The sequence below is a fragment of the Oncorhynchus kisutch genome, linkage group LG12, assembly GCF_002021735.2.
Source record: "Oncorhynchus kisutch isolate 150728-3 linkage group LG12, Okis_V2, whole genome shotgun sequence".
Taxonomy (NCBI): domain Eukaryota; kingdom Metazoa; phylum Chordata; class Actinopteri; order Salmoniformes; family Salmonidae; genus Oncorhynchus; species Oncorhynchus kisutch.
Genome location: NC_034185.2, coordinates 44,459,147 through 44,480,040, shown reverse-complemented (window position 1 = coordinate 44,480,040; position 20,894 = coordinate 44,459,147). Strand labels below are relative to the sequence as shown.

At 40.8% G+C, this 20,894-nt stretch overlaps 1 protein-coding gene and 1 long non-coding RNA gene across 3 annotated transcripts; both read left to right on the top strand.

The window, feature by feature from the left end:
- Positions 1 to 325: 325 nt before the first annotated feature.
- Positions 326 to 1,349, top strand: LOC116376463 (uncharacterized). Its single transcript, XR_004211819.1, has 4 exons — positions 326 to 385; positions 469 to 537; positions 739 to 783; positions 1,036 to 1,349. It is a non-coding gene; the product is annotated as an uncharacterized LOC116376463 (long non-coding RNA).
- A 10,030-nt stretch (positions 1,350 to 11,379) lies between these two features.
- On the top strand, positions 11,380 to 13,178 carry LOC116376461 (skin secretory protein xP2-like). 2 transcript variants are annotated; one of them, XM_031836657.1, is made up of 5 exons: positions 11,382 to 11,443; positions 11,568 to 11,641; positions 11,813 to 11,881; positions 12,052 to 12,376; positions 12,627 to 12,786. In XM_031836657.1, the coding sequence occupies exons 2-4, from the start codon at positions 11,582 to 11,584 to the stop codon at positions 12,370 to 12,372; spliced, it is 450 nt and encodes a 149-aa protein (XP_031692517.1). In that variant the 5' UTR covers positions 11,382 to 11,443; positions 11,568 to 11,581; the 3' UTR covers positions 12,373 to 12,376; positions 12,627 to 12,786. The 2 variants fall into 2 exon arrangements, with proteins under 2 accessions (XP_031692518.1, XP_031692517.1); XM_031836658.1 differs by having other exon boundaries at positions 11,380 to 11,443; positions 12,052 to 13,178.
- Positions 13,179 to 20,894: the final 7,716 nt, after the last annotated feature.

Sequence of the window (20,894 nt, the reverse complement as noted above, 5' to 3'; positions counted from 1 at the left end):
TGAGCTATGCTGTATAAGTTGAGAAATTAAAAATGTACATTACAATTAAATGTGATCATTTATCCTCCGCAATGCCCAAAAAACAAGGGTATAAATCATCAACAGTTTCAAAACCTGTCAACTTAGCATAAGTTTCCTAATACTGATGAGCCATTGTTCTTTGAGGGCACTATGGATATACAGATTTGTAGAATGACACACCAAATGTCTAATTTCATCACATTTCACATCTCCAGGACACACCATTGATCATGGGACTGAAAGCTCATTGGTTGACAGTGGAATGAAATGGTCTATAAAAAGCATATGTTTGCTGTTAAGTTACAATACAGCATTAGTCTCAAGTTGAATACTTTTAAAGCATTTTACATCTTCAATTGAACAGGTAAGAGTTTCAAAGAATACTGTTGTGGAGTTTAGTCATGCGTGTCTAGCTTTGAATTCACTGCATGTCTTTTTCATTTCAAGAACTCCGTGGTGACCATGAAACTACTAGTCCTAGTGATGTGCCTGATTGGACTTTGTTCTTCCATTCCTGTAAGAATTCTTGAAATACAACATCAAGCCTTCAATTTACACATCAATACACCAAGAGATTGCTGTTTCCACAGATTGCATTGCATTGGAATATGACAATATCTGAATTATTACAATATGATGGACTTAAGTTCACACTTTGAGTGTTGATTACTTTATACCATAATATCATTCATCCTGGGATTTTGTTTGTGTGTGCAGGTGTCTGAGGAACATGATCGAGAGGAGCGCTCAGCTAGCAATGAGGTGCATTAATATTTAGTACTATCTATTAGGTATTCTGTCTATTAGAGTACTATAGTACGGTCTACTATTTGAATATGATTACTAGTTTGTTTGAGCTCAGAACAATTTATCCAGCTCTCTCTCTCTCTCTCTCTCTCTCTCTCTCTCTCTCTCTCTCTCTCTCTCGCTCTCTCTCTCTCTCTCTCTCTCTCTCTCTCTCTCTCTCTCTCTCTCTCTCTCTCTCTCTCTCTCTCTCTCTCTCTCTCTCTACAGAGGTACAGGGGTTATGGCCGTGGTTTGGGAGGGTTTTACCCCTATCAGCAGCCTCAGTACCCATCCTACTTCCCTTATGCGCAGCCTTCTCAAGGTCACTCTGCCTTGATGGCCCTCCTGCCCTTCCTATTGGCCAGCCTTGCCTCTGCTCCTGCCGCAGCTCCAGCTCCAGCTCCAGCTCCAGCAGCGGGTGGAAAATGAGACGGACGTCGATAGGGGAAGGAGAAAAAACTTGTTTAAATCAAATATGTTGACATTATCTCCTGTTCAGAGCTGATTATTCCATCATTAATAAATGAAATAAGTTAAGATCCGTCATTGTGTATGTCTTTGTCTGTTGTGTTCTGTTTGTTTGACAAACTATTTGAGATCCTTTCAAAACAAGTGTGAAACCTCTCTGATATAAGGTGGAAGGCTCTACAAGTCCTAAAACAATTGTAAACAAGTATGAAATCAACAAAACTTCTGAATTCATAATAAGTTCCAGAGAATTTCTTGTTTCCAAAAAGGGGTCAAGACCCACTATCAGTTCTTCTTGGGTTGCAGATAACCAAATACACTCTTTTCCCAAAATACACCTGCTCATCGAACATCTCATTCCAATATCATGGGCATTAATATGGATTGGTCCCCCCTTTGCCGTTATAATAGCCCCCATCTTTCCTCTAGATGTTGGAACATTGCTGCGGGGACTGGCTTCCATTCAGTCACAAGATCATTATTGAGGTTGGGCACTGACTTTGCGCGATTAGGCCTGGCTCGCAGTTGGTGTGGAAAACAGCAAAGACCATTTTTCCTCAACCACCAAACTTTACAGTTGGCATTATGCATTGGGGCAGGTAGTGTTCTTCTGGCATCTGCCAAATCCATATTAATCCATCGGACTGCCAGATGATGAAGCGTGATTCATCACTGTAGAGAACGTGTTTCCTCTTCTCCAGAGTCCAATAGCCGTGATCTTTACACCACTCAAGCCCCCACTTGGCAATGCTCAAGGCGATCTTAGAATTGTGTGCGGCTGTTTGGCCATGGAACCCCATTTAATTTACCTCCTGACTAACAGTTCTTGTGCTGACATTGCTACCAGAGGCAGTTTGGAATTAGTTTGTGAGTGTTGCAACCGAGGAGAGACGATTTTTACACGCTACGCACTTCAGAAATCTTACCGTCCCATTCTGTGAGCTTCCCTGGCCTACCACTTCGGGGCTGAGCCGGTGTTGCTCCTAGATGTTTCCACATCACAAAAACAGCACTTACAGTTGCCCATGGCAGCTCTAGCAGGGCATACATTTGACTAACTGACTCGTTGAAAAGGTAGCACCTTACGTTGGTGCCACTTTGAAAGTCACTGAGCTCTTCAGTACAGGCCAATGTTTGTCTTTGTAGATTGCATGGCTGTGTGCTCAATTGTATACACTTGTCTGCAACTTGTGTGGCTTAAATTGCCAAATTCACTTATTTGAAGTGGTGTCCACATAGTGCATGTTTTTTTATTGGTGGCTAAAAACTTGACCATTTTGAAAGACACTTTGAAAATGGGTTGCAACATTAAACATTTCTGAACTTCAACTCTTTAACTTCAGTTGGAACTCAGGCACTCTATATATATTTCCATAGCTCCGAGTCAGTATCAAGACTTAATAGTATACAATTATCCAGCTTAATTGTTCTACCAATTTATCAAACTTGTTTGCATACTTTCAGACAGTTGCATTACACATTTGGACCACATTTTGAGGGAGACACTTATTTGCTGGTCAGTCTGTCTCTACCCAGTCAGAGGTAAAATGGAAACTCACACAGAGAATCACACAGAGAATGTTCTCTCCATAAATAAATATTCTTCTGGAATTAACAGCAGATGGGAAACAATGATACAGTAGGCCTATACTGACATTTTCAGTTAGCACATTTGATTAATAGCAGTGGCAAGAGGCTAATTTGTTTGCCTGTTTTGCAATGCCCAACATGGATGCATGGAACACCCAGACATCATACAACATCCTTCATTGCAACACATTTAGGCTTCATTAGGGCTTTGTGATTGGCTGAGAAACACTATATATTGTTTGTGTATTGATATGTGCTTTCCTTGAGCATGATATGCCGGCATAGAGGTGGAGGTGCAAGACCATGCAGAATCTTAAAGACAAGGCTTGCATCTACTTACTGCTTAAAGCTATCCAGACTAAATTAACTGTGTTTGTAAATTATGTGACAATGGTGGTAACTGTTTGGTTTATTATCAAAAATCTTAAGTGTTTGTTTGTAGAGTGATTCAATTGGTTTCAATTGAGTGTGACCAGCATGTGAGATAATATCTCAGATGTGAAGAAGATGTTTCAGCTTTAATTTCTTTCCTCACATTCCCAGTGGGTCAGAAGTTTACATACACTCAATTAGTATTTGGTAGCGTTGCCTTTAAATTGTTTCACTTGGGTCAAACGTTTTGGGTAGCCTTCCACAAGCTTCCCACAATAAGCGGGTGAATTTCCTCTGGACAGAGCTGGTGTAACTGAGTCAGGTTTGTGGTCCTCGTTGCTCACACTCGCTTTTTAAGTTCTGCGCACAAATGTTCTATGGGATTGAGGTCAGGGCATTGTGATGGCCACTCCAATACCTTGACTTTGTTGTCCTTAAGCCATTTTGCCACAACTTTGGAAGTATGCTTGAGGTCATTTTCCATTTGGAAGACCCATTTGAAACCAAGCTTTAACTTCCTGACTGATGTCTTGAGATGGAGATGTTGCTTCAATATATCCACATAAAGTTCCCCCTTCATGATGCCATCTATTTTGTGAAGTGCACCGGTCCCTCCCTCAGCAAAGCACCCCCACAACATGATGCTGCCACCCCCATGCTCCTCGGTTGGGATGGTATTCTTCGGCTTGCAAGTCTCCCCCTTTTTCCTCCAAATATAAAGATGGTCATTATGGCCAAACAGTTCTATTTTTGTTTCATCAGACCAGAAGACATTTCTCCAATAAGTACGATCTTTGTCCCCATGTGCAGTTGCAAACCTTAGTCTGGCTATTTTTTGCGGTTACGGAGCAGTAGCATCTTCCCTGCTGAGCGATGTCGTGGAAATTTCCTCTATTTACCAAATCATGGGAGCAAACCACACACACAAGTCAGAGTTAGTTATCAAAGTCCATCTTTAATTATATAAGCTCTATAGCATTTTGACTTTCAACAGTTCAGTATCTCTAATGAAAAGTTGAGAGTCCCACCACAACGGCAAAATGGGATCCTTTATAGCAAAGATACACAGGATAAAACAGCATCGGCATAAGGAGCTTTGTCTCCTCTCTGAAACTCAGAACCATAAACCAATCCTCCATATCAACAGGCATATATCAAATTGTCATTTAGATACAACCAATTCTAAATACAATCAATCCTGGACAAACTCATGGAGACACACTGAACTGGCACACAGACATTGTGGAGTCAAGAGATATGTTTACACATGATGATACTTTGACCTCTCCCCTCTCTGCGGCCCCTGCAACTTAGTCTTGACATAGAACAGATAACTGCAACCTCGCCACAGTATTATACAAAAATACCATTCTGATGAGAAGTAACTTACACACATTTGATGAATATAAAACATCTTACATATGTTACCAACAAATTCTGAATCTTCCACGACAGCGACCTTTCATCGATATAGGACTCGTTTGACTGTGGATATAGATACTTTGTACCTGTTTCCCTCCAGCATCTTCACAAGGTCCGTTGCTGTTGTTCTGGGATTGATTTGCACTTTTTGCAACAAAGTATGTTAATCTCTAGGAGACAGAACGTGTCTCCTTCTTGAGCGGTATGACGGGTGCATGGTCCCATGGTGTTTATACTTGGATACTATTGTTTGTGCAGATGAACGTGGTACCTTCAGGTGTTTGGAAATTTCTCCCAAAGATGAAGCAGACTTGTGGAGGTCTTGGCTGATTTCTTTTTATTTTTCCATTATGTCAAGCAAAGAGGCACTGAGTTTGAAGGTTGGCCTTGAAATACATCCACAGGTACACCTCCAATTGACTCAAATGAAGTCAATTAGCCTATCAGAAGCTTCTAAAGCCATAACTTAATTTTCTGCAATTTTCCAAGCTGTTTAAAGGCACAGTCAACTTAGTGTATGTAAACTGTAATCTGAGACACTGGAATTGTGATACAGTGAATTATAAGTTAAATAATCTGTTTGTAAACAATTGTTGTAAAGATTACTTATGTCATGCACAAAGTAGCTGTCCTAACCGACTTGCCAAAACTATAGTTTGTTAACAAGAAATTTGTGGAGTGGTTGAAAATGAGTTATAATTACTCCAACCTGGGTGTATGTAAACTTTGGACTTCAACTATATGTTCAGTTTAGATTTAATTCACTCCAGAAAATAGCAATTGGCTGTTTCAGTAAAACGGTTAGTTCTGAATCCAATTGCATTTTATGTTTGGAGAATGAGGTGATCAGTCAGATGATCAGACACCCATCATTCAGCTAATTTTGATAGCACTGCAAGAATGCTAAAAGGTCGGTAATTTTTCACCAGTGTTGGGCCACCAGATTTTAAGATAGGTATTCCTGCAGCAGACTTCCCACCATTGGGAGAGAACCCATACTTGATGGACAGATTAACTAGGTTAACTTGTGTCTCTTCAGAAATACAACGTCTAGACAAAATACATATTTTGTTCTAGAGCTCCTGAAGAAGCTAATAATACTCTCCACTGCTGACACTGAGATTTCAGGAATTCTGAATATTGGTTTATTATTATCTATGGGAGTGAGAACTGTGGCCTTGGTTGAACATCTCTGAGCCAGTTCCCTGACAGAGTCAACAAATAAATTGTTAAAGGATATGAAATTGAAGTCTTGAATTAGAGTCCCATTAACCTTGAATTCAGGATGTTTTTTGTACTTTTCAGCTCCTCTCCCTGTTAGTTTGTTGAGCTTTTCCCAAATCACATTGCCATTTAAATTTGCATCATTGATCACTCTAAGAAAGATCTCTGCTTTTGCTTTTTTATATTCCTAACCACCTTACTTCTCAGTGATGCAAATATACGTCTGTCATCATTCTTCCTAGACCTCAGTGCTTTTTTCAAGGAAAAATCCTGTTCTCTCGTCTGCCTCCAGACATCCTCGTTGAGGATTGGTAGAGAGGTTTACCGTCTTGGCTTACGTTGAAATGTCCTAGTAAAAGAGGTATCCACTTTAATAGCTGACAGAAATGTGCTGTATCCAGACTCTGGGTCTTCATTGCTTAACAGATCAGACCAGTCAAATTGACTTATAGCTGCATCGTAGTTACTCTGCTCACTTTTCTGCATTTTGTTATCGGACTGTTGAACATTAATATGGTTCTTAAATCTCTTTCTAGTGAGCTTTCTAACCACCGATGTAACATTGTGGTCACATATGCCAGTAGGTAAGTTACTGGACATAATTATTTGATCAGGTCTGTTAGTAAACACCAGATCAATTTGAGTCTGAGATGACTGTGTTACTCTGGTTGGATCTTGTATTATTTGAGTCAGGTTGAAATAATCTGTGATCTCTGAGATTTTTCCTGCAAGTTTTGTTTTCCCAGTTTATATTGAAATCACCCACATAATCTCCTTCTTCTGATCACATTCTTTAAGCATGGCATTTAGATGGTAATAAAGCGAGATATCCGATGTTGGTGGTCGATATAATCCAATAACAATGAAAGACATATGAGGGGAGAGTAAGACATTCAGCCCCATAGTTTCAATGTCATTGGCATGTTTCCATATGATTTGATATGATATGACAATTACATTTAAAGTATTTCATGGACATACGCAATCCACCCCCTCTGCCCTCTCCCCTGTCCCTCCTGAATATGGAATATCCAGGGACAATAAAAGATTTCTTCAGGCATGTCTCAGAGAAACAGAAAAAAATCAATAGATGTGCTACCTGTTCACTCTTATAAATAATACTATGAATATTCAGATGACCTCCCAATATTCTTCTAGGCTTGGAATGAGGGTCCCAGAGTATTTTAGCCTGATTGACAGATTGAAAAAGTTTCATGGTACAATGTTTTCTAATACCTGGGTTAAGGAAACTGAGTTTCTGTCTCGAAAGCGGGTTTTGTTTGGGACACGTATCAAGAGTTGGCATTGAAATGTAATTATTAGCAGATTGCTCATTCTCTTGAAAAGTCATGTTAGCTCCAGAGGTTATGCTCACATACACAGAATGTCCTTCTCTGAACCAGATAGTATAGGTTACTCAAATATACATGATTTCAATCCTTCATTAATGATTTCAGTCTGGATGGCTAATAAGGGGGACTCCACTCTCCATTTCTCCCAGAATTACATCCTACATATCAGCCTTTTTTCTGCAGGTGACCTAACTCCAGACTCTGATGGGGAGCTTGGTAACCTGGGACGCTTGGATGTATGTTGATTCCGGATTGTTTGAATGAAGGCCAGCATTGATGTCTGTCTGCCTTCTTTTGTATTCCCCAGAGTTGCACCGCCTTCGGGTTCTCTTATGAACCTCAAGGTTTTCTATTGGGTTATGATTGTCACTAGTCTCAGTAACCACTTGCCCAGCTTCATTTGAGTATTTTTCTTCTTATTCTTCTTCTTTTTCTTGGAATGAGAAGTCACTGTTGCAGACTCCGACTCACCAGGTACCAACTCCAATGTTTCATTCACTCCGTCTTTGTCCTTGGGAGGCAAGGAATTATCCTCTTCAACCTCAGTCTCACGTTCAGTCATTTCATCTGAGATATGTGATACGTCCGCCTTACTCAGGGGGACAGGATCGTTGTCCTGCACATAGTGTGAAAAAGTTTCCTCTATGCACCTTATGTTATCCAGTGTAGTAGGACTGTACTCTACCATCTCCTGACCCCCTCTAGTGTGGGATTGTGTCAGCTAGTCCTGACTACGCTCAGGACCATGTCCATCATACAATACTTTGATCCAGTGAGGGCCCATCTTTACAGACCGTGTTATAGGAATGAAGGGTGCTTCAATTTGTAAGTTGACCCTTGTATCTTATCATGCGCCTCATCACTCATCTCACCACCATACATCCAGCTTTAGCCAGAAACTCAGCCACAACACTATCATCTGCTTATTCAGGTCTTTCTTTAATTGTAACTTGAATGGAGTTCTGGTCAGCCATGCTAGTCTTCAAACTGAACAGATTATTCTCTTTGATTACAACATGTTTTCCTCTGATCAGAAGCTTTGCTCTTTGTTCCTCACTGAGAATATATATATGCCAGAGCGCACATACTCTCTGTACTGACCTCAAGTGATTTGGATGAATTTCTGGTATAAGACTGTGGTAGAGCTCCTACTCCTTAATCGGATTGGTTATGGCCTCCTCCTCTGTTAGGATTTCTCTTTCCATGATAAAAAAGGTAAAACATTCTCAATTTCAACCCACAACCTTGCTCCAGGTCTCATTTTCCTTGACATCAGTTTTTGCATCGCTGGAAATAGCCACAACTACAGCAGACATTTTAATTGTAGTGTTAATGATTAAAGTAATTTGTTTAACATTGAAATAAAGCAACAATAATATTCAGCATTCTACAGTGAGGATACTTCTTACTTCAGAATTGATGGATGGTTGATCCTCAAATAGATACAGTGGCAAGAAAAAGTATGTGAACCTTTTGGAATTACCTCAATTCCTGCATAAATTGGTCATACAATTGGATCTGATCTTCATCTTAGTCACAACAATATACAAACACAGTGTACTTATACTAATAACACACAAATTGGTGGATTTTTCTTGTCTATATTGAATACATCATTTAAACATTCACAATGCAGGTTGAAAAAAGTATGTGAATCCCTAGGCTAAGTCAGGAGTCAGCTAACCTGGAGTCCAATCACTGAGACGAGATTGGAGATGTTGGTTAGAACTGCCCTGCCCTATAAAAACACTCAGACAATTTGAGTTTGCTATTCACAAGAACCATTGCCTGATGTGAACCATGCCTTGAACAATAGAGGCTCAGAAGACCTAAGATTAAGAATTGTTGACTTGCAAAAAGCTGGAAAGGGTTACAAAAGTATCTCTAAATGCCTTGATGTTCATCAGTCCATGGTAAGACAAATTGTCTATAAATGGAGAAAGTTCAGAACTGTTGCTACTCTCCCTAGGAGTGGCCGTCCTGCAAAGATGACTGCAAGAGCACAGAGAAGAATGCTCAATGTGGTTAAGAAGAATCCTAGAGTGTCAGCTAAAGACTTACAGAAATCTCTGGAACATGCCAAAATCTCTGTTGACGAGTCTACGATACGTATAACACTAAACAAGAATAGTGTTCATGGGAGGACACCATGGAAGAAGCCACTGTTGTCCAAAACAAACATTGAGGGACGTCTGAAGTTTGCAAAAGAGAACCTGGATGTTCCACAGCGCATCTGGCAAAATATTCTGTGGACAGATGGACAGACATCCTAAGAATATTGCTGAGCTGTAACAGTTTTGTAAAGAGGAATGGTCCAAAATTCATCCTGACCGTTGTGCAGGTCTGGTTCACAACTACAGAAAAAGTTTGGTTGAGTTTATTGCTACCAAAGGAGGGTCAACCAGTTATTAAATCCAAGGGATCACATTCTTTTTCCACCCTGCACTGGGAATGTTTACACAGTGTGTTCAATAAAGACACAAAAAAGTTTAATTGTTGGTGTGATATTAGTTTAAGCAGACTGTGTCTATTGTTGTGACTTAGATGAAGATCTGATTGAATTTTATGGCCACATTATGCAGAAATCCAGGTAATTCTAAAGGGTTCACAAACTTTTTCTTGCCACTGTATTTGCTGGACTCAATCAAAGCTTCCCAGCCGAGTGTCAAAACACAACAAAACAAAATATTGATATATCCTTCCAGACCAGGTCGATATCCCAAAACTAATCAAACAAACAAGCAAACAAGCCATCTGGTGAGTAGCGCACTACCACAAACTGATGCTGGCACTAAGACCAGACAGCATCAGATAGATGGCCTACAGAGAGAACTGTAGAACATTAAGATGGGCAATGTTTCGCTCGTTCGGATGCGTTCTCCTGTCAAAACTTTGAAGAAGCATATTTTGTTTAACACTTTAATTTGTTACTACAAATTATGGAAGTACTGTTTATTGCTAAAAAATAATGGTTTAAACACATGTAAAAAAATTAATTAAAAAAAAGCGGTTCCTTTAGGACAGGCACTTTAGAACACACTTCTTTTAGATTTTTGGGGGAGGACTGTCTGTAGTGAATCTGGACATTTGTCATGGCAAGGTGGGGATTGAATTGCATATTATACTGTTTAAGCTGGTGACTCAGTTTATCTAGTAATCACAAGTCTACTTAATTCTACAATCAAGTCCTTCCCATGACGATTTGGCAACGTTCAAAGGTGGGGAGCGAAATGGGTGTTTGTTTGCAAAACACTGGTACTGCATGTGTTAAACATTTTTTTTAGATCCATTTATATCACACAATCCCCAAAGAATTCTGCTATTAGCTGGATGTAGTTGATATTTTGTCTTTATAGTAACGTTTATGATGAAGCTATTACAAATTCTAATAAATATTCTGAAATGCTTAAAAAGCTTTTATATATTATAATAAAGATTTTAAAGGATTATACATTGTATGCTTATAATACTGTTGTAAATAACTAATAATAAACACTCTTTATAAAAAGTTAATTAATACAAATTATTGTGAAGAGTTACCAGTTTTTTTAATGCATACAGTACCAGTCAAAAGTTTGGAGCCACCTACTCATTCAAGATTATTTTTACATTTTTACTATTTTCTACATTGTAGAATAATAGTGAAGACATCAAAACTATGAAGTAACACGTATGGAATCATATAGTATTTTTTTTTAAGTGTTCAGATTCTTCAATGTAACCACCTTTTGCCTTGATGACAGCTTCACACACACTTGGCAATCTCTTTGACAAATCTCAAATGTAAAATATATTTTGATTTGATTAACACTTTTTTGGTTACTAGATGATTCTATATGTGTTATTTCATAGTTCTGATGTCTTCACTATTATTATACAGTGTAGAAAATAAAACATGTTTTAAAAAACTTGAATGAGTAGGTGTGTCTTAACCTTTGACTGGGACTGTATATCATACATTTCATGTGTGACTCATCTGTACTGTTATAATGCTAATCCCTTAGTATTACCCACACCTATCCTTCAACAGAGAGATTAAATATTTCAGAATAGTAAACATCATGATTATTTTCACAATATTACCACTTAGTAATAGGGGTTGTGACATCAGTGCTCTTCACTCTATTTAAAGAGAACCCACTGGGTATAACTCATTGTCTTCGCATCATTACACCTGATCAACTGCTGAAATTAACTGTGACTCAAAGGTAAGGGAATTGGTCGTAAAGCAGGGCTTTTGAATAGTGATAAATGTTCACATTCTACTTCAACATAAACATCGGAACATAAAAAGGTCATCTAAACTGTTTTAGTTTCTTTTTATGTTTTTAGAACTGACCACCAAGATGATGATGAAGACTGTAATCTTTTTGGGCTGCCTCCTGGGTCTGTCATTGGCTCTTCCTGTGAGTTGAACAAAAACATACAATAATACATACAACAATATAACATACAACATATATGCCCCAAATAATGTAATATTCTTCTTTACACCACATTTGATTTATATTTATTTTAGTATATATATATAAATATATATATGCATATTTAAATATTTTAAATTTATTCTTTTTCAGGCTGATGTGGATCACTTGAGAGTTGCACGTTCCAGCTCTGACTCCAACTCTAACTCAAACTCCAGGGAGGTAAGTTCCATAGCTCCACAGATTATGATCAGAAATGATTTAACATATAGTAGTGAAGATCAATGTGTATGAAACATATGTGAATATTCTGAGATATGATTATATGTGTGGTGTGTATATCAAAATGACATTGAATGAGAAAAAAACAGCTGTTTTCTTTTCCTATTTAGGCTGGTTCCTTTCTGCCCTCCCTGCCACAGTTGAATTCAAATCAGCTACTTCAACTTCTACTTAAACTGTTTGCTGCCTCTGTCCCAGCACCAGCCCCTGCCCCAGCTCCTGCACCTTCCCCAGCCCCTGCCCCTTCACCTGCCCCTGCCCCAGCCCCTACTCCTGCTCCTGCCCCTGCCCCAGCACCTTCCCCAGCCCCTGCTCCTGCTCCAGCTCCAGCCCCATCCCCTGCTCCTGCCCCAGCCCCTGCTCCTGCCCCAGCCCCTGCTCCAGCCCCAGCCCCTGGTCCTACCCCAGCCCCTGCCCCAGGTGGACGTTAAACAGGTGAAGTCATGTTACAGTAACCCAGCCATTAATCATTTCATATCTCAACATGTATATTAGTTTCCCCCAGTGGTGTAAAGTACTTAAGTAAAAAATACTTTAAAGTACTACTTAAATAGTTTTCTGTACTTTACTTTACTATATATATTTCGGACAACTTTTACTTCACAAAATTCCTAAAGAAAAAAATGCACATTTTACCCCATACATATTCCTTGACCTCCAAAAATACTTTTTGAATGCTTTGCAGGACAGGAACAAATGCATACGCTTATCAAGAGAACATCCCTGGTCATCCCTACTGCCTCTGATCTGGTGGACTCACAAAACACAAATGCTTAGTTTATAAAGATGTCTGAGTGTTGGAGTGTACCCCTGGCTATCTGTAAATAAAGTAAACAAGAAAATGGTGCCGTCTGGTTTGTTTAATATAAGGTTTTTGAAATGATTTATACTTTCACTTTTACATTTGATACTTAAGTATATTTGAGCAATTACATATACTTTTGATACTTAAGTATATTTAAAACCAAATAGTTTTAGACTTTTACTCAAGTTGTATTTCATTAACTTTCATTAACTTTCATTTCTATTAAGGTATTTTTACTTTCACTCAAGTATGACAATTGTGCACTTTTCCCAACACTGGATTCCCCAAACATCATAAGTACAATGTATATCCTATAAATTCATTAATTTGCTTTTCTGTCTATCAGGTATTTCATGGAACTCCCAGATATTGACTATGAAGTGTGATTCCTTTATGCATTTCTGTTTAATAAACACATTTATATTTTAAGCTGAATTGTATGTCTATCCAGTCCTCTGATGAATGCTCATTAAGTTTATGGAAATTGTGAGAAATCTATACAAAGTGTGTTACATTACATTGCGTTATTTAATAGATAAATAAAAGTGTTGTACATGATAGGAGAAATCTAAATAAAGTCTGGTAATTGAGTTATATTGTGTAAGTTAAGAAATTAAAGTTAAACATTACAATTAAATGTGTTCATTTAGCCTCTGCAATACCCCAAAAAACAGGTGGATGAATCATCGACAGTTTCAAAACCTTTCAATTTAGCTAAAGTTTCCTAATACTGATGAGACATTGTTCTTTGTGGGCACTGTGGGATATATAGATTTTGTAGGATTACCCACCAAATGCCTAATTTCATCACATTTTACATCTCCAGGACACAGGACACACATTTGATCATGGGACTAAAGCTCATTGGTGCACTGAAAGCTAATTGACTGTGGAATGAAATAAAATAAAAAGCATATTTTTGCAGTTAAGTTACAATACTGCAACAGTGTTAACAGTTTAGTACCAACATTTCAAGCATTTTACATCTTCACTTGAACAGGTAAGAGTTTCAAAGAATACTGTAGAGGAATTTAGGCATGTGTGTCAAGCTTTGAATTCACTGTACATCTTTTTCATTTCAAGAACTCCGTGGTGACCATGAAACTACTATTCCTAGTAGTTTGACTTTGTTCTTCCATTCCTGTAAGAATTCTTGAAATTCAACATCAACACTGCAATTTACGCATCAATACACCAAGAGATTGCTGTTTCCACAGATTGCATTGCATTGGAATATGACAATATCTGAATTATTACAATATGATGGACTTAAGTTCACACTTTGAGTGTTGATTACTTTATAACATAATATCATTCATCCTGGGATTTTGTTTGTGTGTGCAGGTGTCTGAGGAACATGATCGAGAGGAGCGCTCAGCTAGCGATGAGGTGCAGTAATATTTAGTGCAATCTATTGGTATCTATTAGGTATTCTGTCTATTAGAGTACTATAGTATGGGAAACTATTTGAATAAGATTACTAGTTTGTTTGAGTTCAGAACAATTTATCCATCTCTCTTTCTCTCTCTCCACAGATGTTCAGGGGTTATGGCCGTGGTTTGGGAGGGTTTTACCCCTATCAGCAGCCTCAGTACCCATCCTACTTCCCTGATGCACAGCCATCTCAAAGTAACTCTGCTCTGATGGCCCTTCTGCCCTTCCAATTGGTCAGTCTCGCCTCTGCTCCTGCTGCAACTCCTGCTGCAGCTCCAGGCCCAGCCCCAGCAGCGGCAGCGGGTGGAAAATGAGATTGGCGTCGATAGAGAAAGGAGATTTTTTTTTTTTACATCAAATATGTTGACATTAGCTGCTGTTCAGAGCTGATTATTCCATCATTAATAAATTAAATAAGTTAAGATCCGTCATTGTGTATGTCTTTCTCTGTTGTGTTCTGTTTAACCATGTAGTAGATTTATACATTACATATCAAATAATATGTCATTTGTTGGGAACAGATGGATTGATAAAGTGATGAAGTTTATGTTTATACTGTACTCTATATAGATGATTTGTGATGCTTCTCTCTATTGGTTTGGTAATTCATGCATATAGTATGTACATGAAATGCTGGTGAAAATGTCATGTTAGACTTAGAATAATCTTAAAGTTAGTATATTGAGAAGCGCTCTTCAAGTGAAGAGGTGAGTAGTATGAATTTTTAAAGGGTGTGGGCTGCGATCAAACCAAAACTGACACTTTATTACAGTGCCGAAAGTATTCACACCCCTTGACTTTTTCCACATATTGTTGTGTTACAAGGTGGGATTAAAATTGATTACATTTACATTTTCTGTCATTTTTTTTCACTATTCTTTGTCACGATCGAAACACAATACTCTTTATTGTCAAAGTGGAAGAAAAATTCTAACATTTGATAAGAAAATATGAAAAAGAAAACAAATATATCTTGATTACATAAGTTTTCAAATTGACAGCTGTGAGTCTTTCCCGGTAAGTCAGTAAGCACTTTGCACAACTGGTTTGCACAATATTAGCACATTATTCTTAAAAAATATTCAAGCTCTGTCAAGTTGGTAGTTGATCATTGCTAGACATCCATTTTCTTGTCTTGTCATGGATTTTCAAGCAGATTTATGTCAAAACTGTAACTAGGCCACTCTGGAACATTCAATGTAGTCTTTGTAAGTGACTCCAATGTATATGTGGCTTTGTGTTTTAGATTGTCCTGTTGAAAGGTGAATTTATCTCCCAGACTGAACCAGATTTTCCTCTAGGACTTTGCCTGTGCTTTTCCATTTCCAGCTCCATTTCTTTTAATCCTAAAAAATGTATTATTCATTGCCGATGACAAGCATACCCATAACATGTTGCAGCCACCACCATGCTTGAAAATATGAAGAGTGGTATGCAATGATGTGTTGTGTTGGTCTTGCCCCGAACATAACTCTTTCTATTCAGGGAATTTCTGTTCTGTACAGGTTTACTTCTTTTCACTCATTTCACTCAGTCATTTAGGTTAGTATTGTGGAGTAACTACAATGTTGCTGATACATAACTGTTTTTAAGTCACCATTTGTCACGCCCTGACCTTAGAGAGCAGTTTTATTTCTCTATTTGGTTAGGTCAGGGTGTGATTTGGGGTGGGCATTCTATGTTTTCTATTTCTTTGTTTTTGGCCGAGTGTGGTTTCCAATCAGAGTCTATCGTTGTCTCTGATTGGGAATCATACTTAGGTAGCTTTTTTTTCCACCTGTGTTTGTGGGTAGTTATTTTCTGTTTAGTCTCTGTTACCTGACAGAACTGTTTGCTTTTGTTTTGTTACTTTGTTCGGGTGTTTTTTTAATCAATAAAATCATGAACACTTTTCACGCTGCGCTTTGGTCCACTCATTCCGAAGACAGGCATAACATCATTGGACTTGTGGAAAAATCGCTGAGTGGTCTCCTTCCTCTCTGGTTTGAAATTGACTGCTCAACCGAGGGACCTTACAGAAAATTGTATGTGTTGGGTACAGAGATGAGGTAATCATTAAAAAATCATATTAAACACTATTTTTGCAGTCCATGCAACTCATGATGTTAAGCATATTTTTACTCCTGAACTTATTTAAGCTTGCCATAACAAAGGGGTTGAATAGTTATTGACTCAAGACATTTCAGATTTTCATTTTTTTTACAAACATAATTCCACTTTGACATTATGGCATACTGTGTGTAGGCCAGTGACACAAAATCTCAATTTAACCCATTTTAAATTCAGGGTCCGCAGCAATGCTCCACCATCTTGGCACCGCCATGGACCGTTTTGTCCGGACTATGGACCGCTGGAACAGGGAGTTCTTCCAGCGCCTCCACCAGCACAACCAGGGTCTCCTCTGAGCACCCCTTATCCTCCTGGTCTCAGTGGGATTCGTCTCTCTCCCTGCCCCAGGAAGACGACGGAAAGGCTACGTTCTGCCAGGGGTTCCTTCTTCAACTGGACCTATAACTGAGAGGGTTCCGCCCTTGTCTCGTGCCTCACCGGGAAAGCTCTGGAGTGGGCCAACGCCGTGTGGGGAGAGGGAGATGCGTCGTTGGACCAGTTTGAGGAGTTCACTGTTTCCGGGCAGTCTTTGACCACCCGCCCGAGGGTAGATGACAGGTGAGCGCCTCTTCCATTTGAGGCAGGAGACGAGGAGCGCCCAGGAGTTGGCCCTGGAGTTTCGGACCCTGGCTGCCGGATGTAGCGGCAGGGCCCTGATCGACCATTACCGCTGCAGCCTGAGTGAGGACATCCGTCGGGAGTTGGCCTGCTGAAACACCACCCTCACGTTCGACCAGCTGGTGGACTTGTCCATCCAGCTGGACAACCTGCTGGCTACCCGCGGACGTTCTGATCGGGGTCTGGTGGTTCCATCTTCCAGCACCCGCGGTGCGCAGGGAGACCGGAGGAGGTTCCAGGGGGGTTCCATGCACCATCTGTGGCTGCAGAGGTCACACTGCTGGTCGGTGCCGGGTTGGTTCCTCTGGGGATTGAGGCAGCAGGCAGGGCGTTCTGGCGTCACCCCAGATGAGCCGGCCCATTCTCACCCAGAGCCCTCTGTTGCACATACTGTATGTTTGTGTATGTCACTTTCCCTGAGTTTTCCCTGCATTCCCAGCATAAGGCGCTCGTCGATTCAGGCGCGGCTGGGTATTTTATTGATAGAGCGATAGCCTATAGTTTAGGGCTCCCCATAGTTCCCGTGGCTGTGCCTTTCCGCATTCACACCTTAGATAGTCGACCATTAGGGTCAGGGTTGATTAGGGAGGTCACTGCTCCTTTGGGCATGGTGATGCAGGGCTCACAAGGAGAGAATGAGTCTCTTCCTTATTGACTCTCCTGCGTTTCCCGTGCTGCTGCGCCTACCCTGGTTAGCTTGTCATAACCCCACTGTTTCTTGGCCACAGAGAGCTCTGGGGTGGTCGCGAGAGTGCTCAGGTAGGTGGTTAGGGGTTTCCGTTGGTGCTACTAGGGTGGAATTTGTAAGACTCTTATTTGTATAAAATGGACAGAGACCAGTCTTAAAAATCAACCAGTCTGGCTATAAGTTCATTCATTTCTACCAAGGAACAGACAGTCATTGTTCTACTTCTTGATTATATTTACACACATTATATTCAGTACTAGGGTTAAAAGGAAATTCATACACCTATACAGTAACATAATAGTATTCTGATTAGTCCGTCCTGATTGAAATGTATACATAATTAGTCATTATTGATAAAAAAAATCCCTTAACATATAGGAGCTGTACGCCACCGAAGCTCCGCCCCTGTGCCTTCTTCTCGAAGAAGCTCAGTCCGGCGGAGTGAAACTATGATGTGGGGGACCGAGAGCTGTTGGCTGTAGTCAAGGCCTTGAAGGCGTGGAGACATTGGCTTGAGGGGGCTAGACACCCCTTTCTCATCTGGACTGACCACCACAATCTGGAGTACATCCAGGCAGCGAGGAGACTGAACCCTCGCCAGGCAAGGTGGGCCATGTTTTTCACCCGTTTTGTGTTTACCCTTTCCTACAGACCAGGCTCCCAGAATGTTAAGGCATTGTCCCAGCTGTATGACACAAAGGAGCAGCCCATGGATCTCACTCCCATACTCCTTGGCATCAGAGTCAGCCTGAGGCTCCTGTGGTGGACGACTGGGACCCCGCCCATGTCCACCTTCAGTTTGCCGTGCTGTGCCAGAAAGTGGGCGCAGACCATCACCACAGTGAGGCCCCGGTGTTTTTGGCTCTCAACCAGAAACCTCACCCTCAGCCTGCCCTGCCGGAAGCTGGGTCCGAGGTTTGTGGGGCCATTTAAAGTCCTGAGGCCTTTAACCCTCTGTTTCCCCCATGTTTCCCCCATGTCTTTGTGTGGTATTGTTGATCTGTTTCATGTATGCGCACGTTAGACTGGTGGCGCTGGGTTATGTCAACCCGTACTGTATTTCCCGTGTGCTTTTAGTTCACCTAAATAAAAGGCTCCATTTGCTACCCAATATCTGCTCTCTTGCGCGCTGACTCCCTTGCAGCCATTTACGCATACCTGACACATAACATGATGCAGCCACCACCATGCTTGAAAATAGGAAGATAGATACATTGTGATGTGTTGTGTTGGATTTGCCCCGAACATAACGCATTCTATTCAGAGATTTTCTATTCTGTACAGGCTTCCTTCTTTTCACTTTGTCATTTAAATTATTATTGTGGAGTAACTACAATGTTACTCATCCATCCTCAGTTTTCTCCTTATCACTGCCATTAAAATTCTGTAACTGTTTAGAAGTCACCATTGGCCTCATGTTAAAATCCTTGAGCGGTTTCCTTTCTCTCCAGTTTGAAATTCTCAGCTTGACTGAGGGAATTTACAGATAATTGTATGTGTGGGGTAGTCATAAAAAAATTGTGAGTGAGTCCATGCAACTCATGACGTGACTTGTTAAGGCCATATTTGCTACTGGACTTATTTAGGCTTGCCATAACAAAGGTGATGAAAACAAATGTTTCTATAAACATAAATTCACTTTGACATTATGGGGTATTATGTGTAGTCCAGTAACACAAAGTCTCAATGTAATCCATTTTAAATTCAGGCTGTAACAAAACAACATGTGGAAAAAGTCAAGGGGTGGATACTTTCTGAAGGGTGTGAATGTGAAAGGGTGTGCATACTTTCTGAAGGGTGTGAATGTGAAAGGGTGTGGATACTTTCTGAAGGGTGTGAATGTGAAAGGGTGTGGATACTTTCTGAAGGGTGTGAATGTGAAAGGGTGTGGATACTTTCTGAAGGGTGTGAATGTGAAAGGGTGTGGATACTTTCTGAAGGGTGTGGATGTGAAAGGGTGTGGATACTTTCTGAAGGGTGTGAATGTGAAAGGGTGTGGATACTTTCTGAAGGGTGTGAATGTGAAAGGGTGTGGATACTTTCTGAAGGCACTGTATGTGTACGTTAAATGCAGCTACCTTAACTACTAGACCACCCCAGGACACATGGTTTAATGATTTTTCCTTCAAACAACTTGACATAGAAAACAATTACGTTCACAGTAGTATCAGAATCTGTATGGACCTTGCTAGATACAGCTGTAAAAAAGTATGATTTTCTGCTAAAATAAACTATCTACAAATATTGTGTACAGTGAACACAACTGAGACTCCAGCGACTACATTCATTTTGATTATCCTTCAATATCCCTCCTTCATCTAGCGTGTCCGTGGCCCTGGCCCTGGCCGTGGCTTTCCAAACTTTCTCCAGCAGTACAACTACCTTCTGCTTCTGCAAAGACTTGTCCCAGCCCCAGCTCCAGCTCCAGCCCCAGCTCCAGCCCCAGCTCCAGCTCCAGCCCCAGCTCCAGCCCCAGCTCCAGCCCCAGCTCCAGCTCCATCCCCAGCCCCAGCTCCAGCTCCAGCCCCAGCTCCAGCCCCAGCTCCAGCCCCAGCTCCAGCCCCAGCCCCAGCTCCAGCCCCAGCTCCAGCCCCAGCCCCAGCTCCAGCCCCAGCCCCAGACCCAGCTCCAGCCCCAGCTCCAGCCCCAGCCCCAGCCCCAGCTCCAGCTCCAGCCCCAGCTCCAGCCCCAGCCCCAGCCCCAGCCCCAGCTCCAGCTCCAGCCCCAGCTCCAGCCCCAGCTCCAGCCCCAGCTCCAGCTCCAGCCCCAGCTCCAGCCCCAGCTCCAGCTCCAGCCCCAGCTCCAGCTCCAGCTCCATCCCCAGCCCCAGCTCCAGCTCCAGCCCCAGCCCCAGCCCCAGCCCCAGCCCCAGCTCCAGCTCCAGCCCCAGCTCCAGCCCCAGCTGGTCGCTGAGAAAGGACATGAATCAGAAACTTCAACTCAACAAGAGCAAGCTATGGTTGAAAAAATTACCAGAACATTAACTGTAATACCTGTTTTCCATATTTTGCTTGAGTTTCCCTTTAATGTATTTGCTGTATGTCTATCTGCAATGTAATAAAGAGGATTTGAATTGACATATGTCCCCTCATGCACACTTTCTTTTGCCTGAGAAATATGATTTTGAATTTAAAACATGTCAAACTGTTTGTCCATTTGTTAGTCAGAGATGGATGTGTGAAACAATGTTGTAACCTTTTGCAAATAAGATTAGTCTACGTTAATAAAATGACCTATTCATACAAATATATGCATCACTGGACATCTAGCTAAATGGAGGAGAAAAAAAGAGGGGTAGT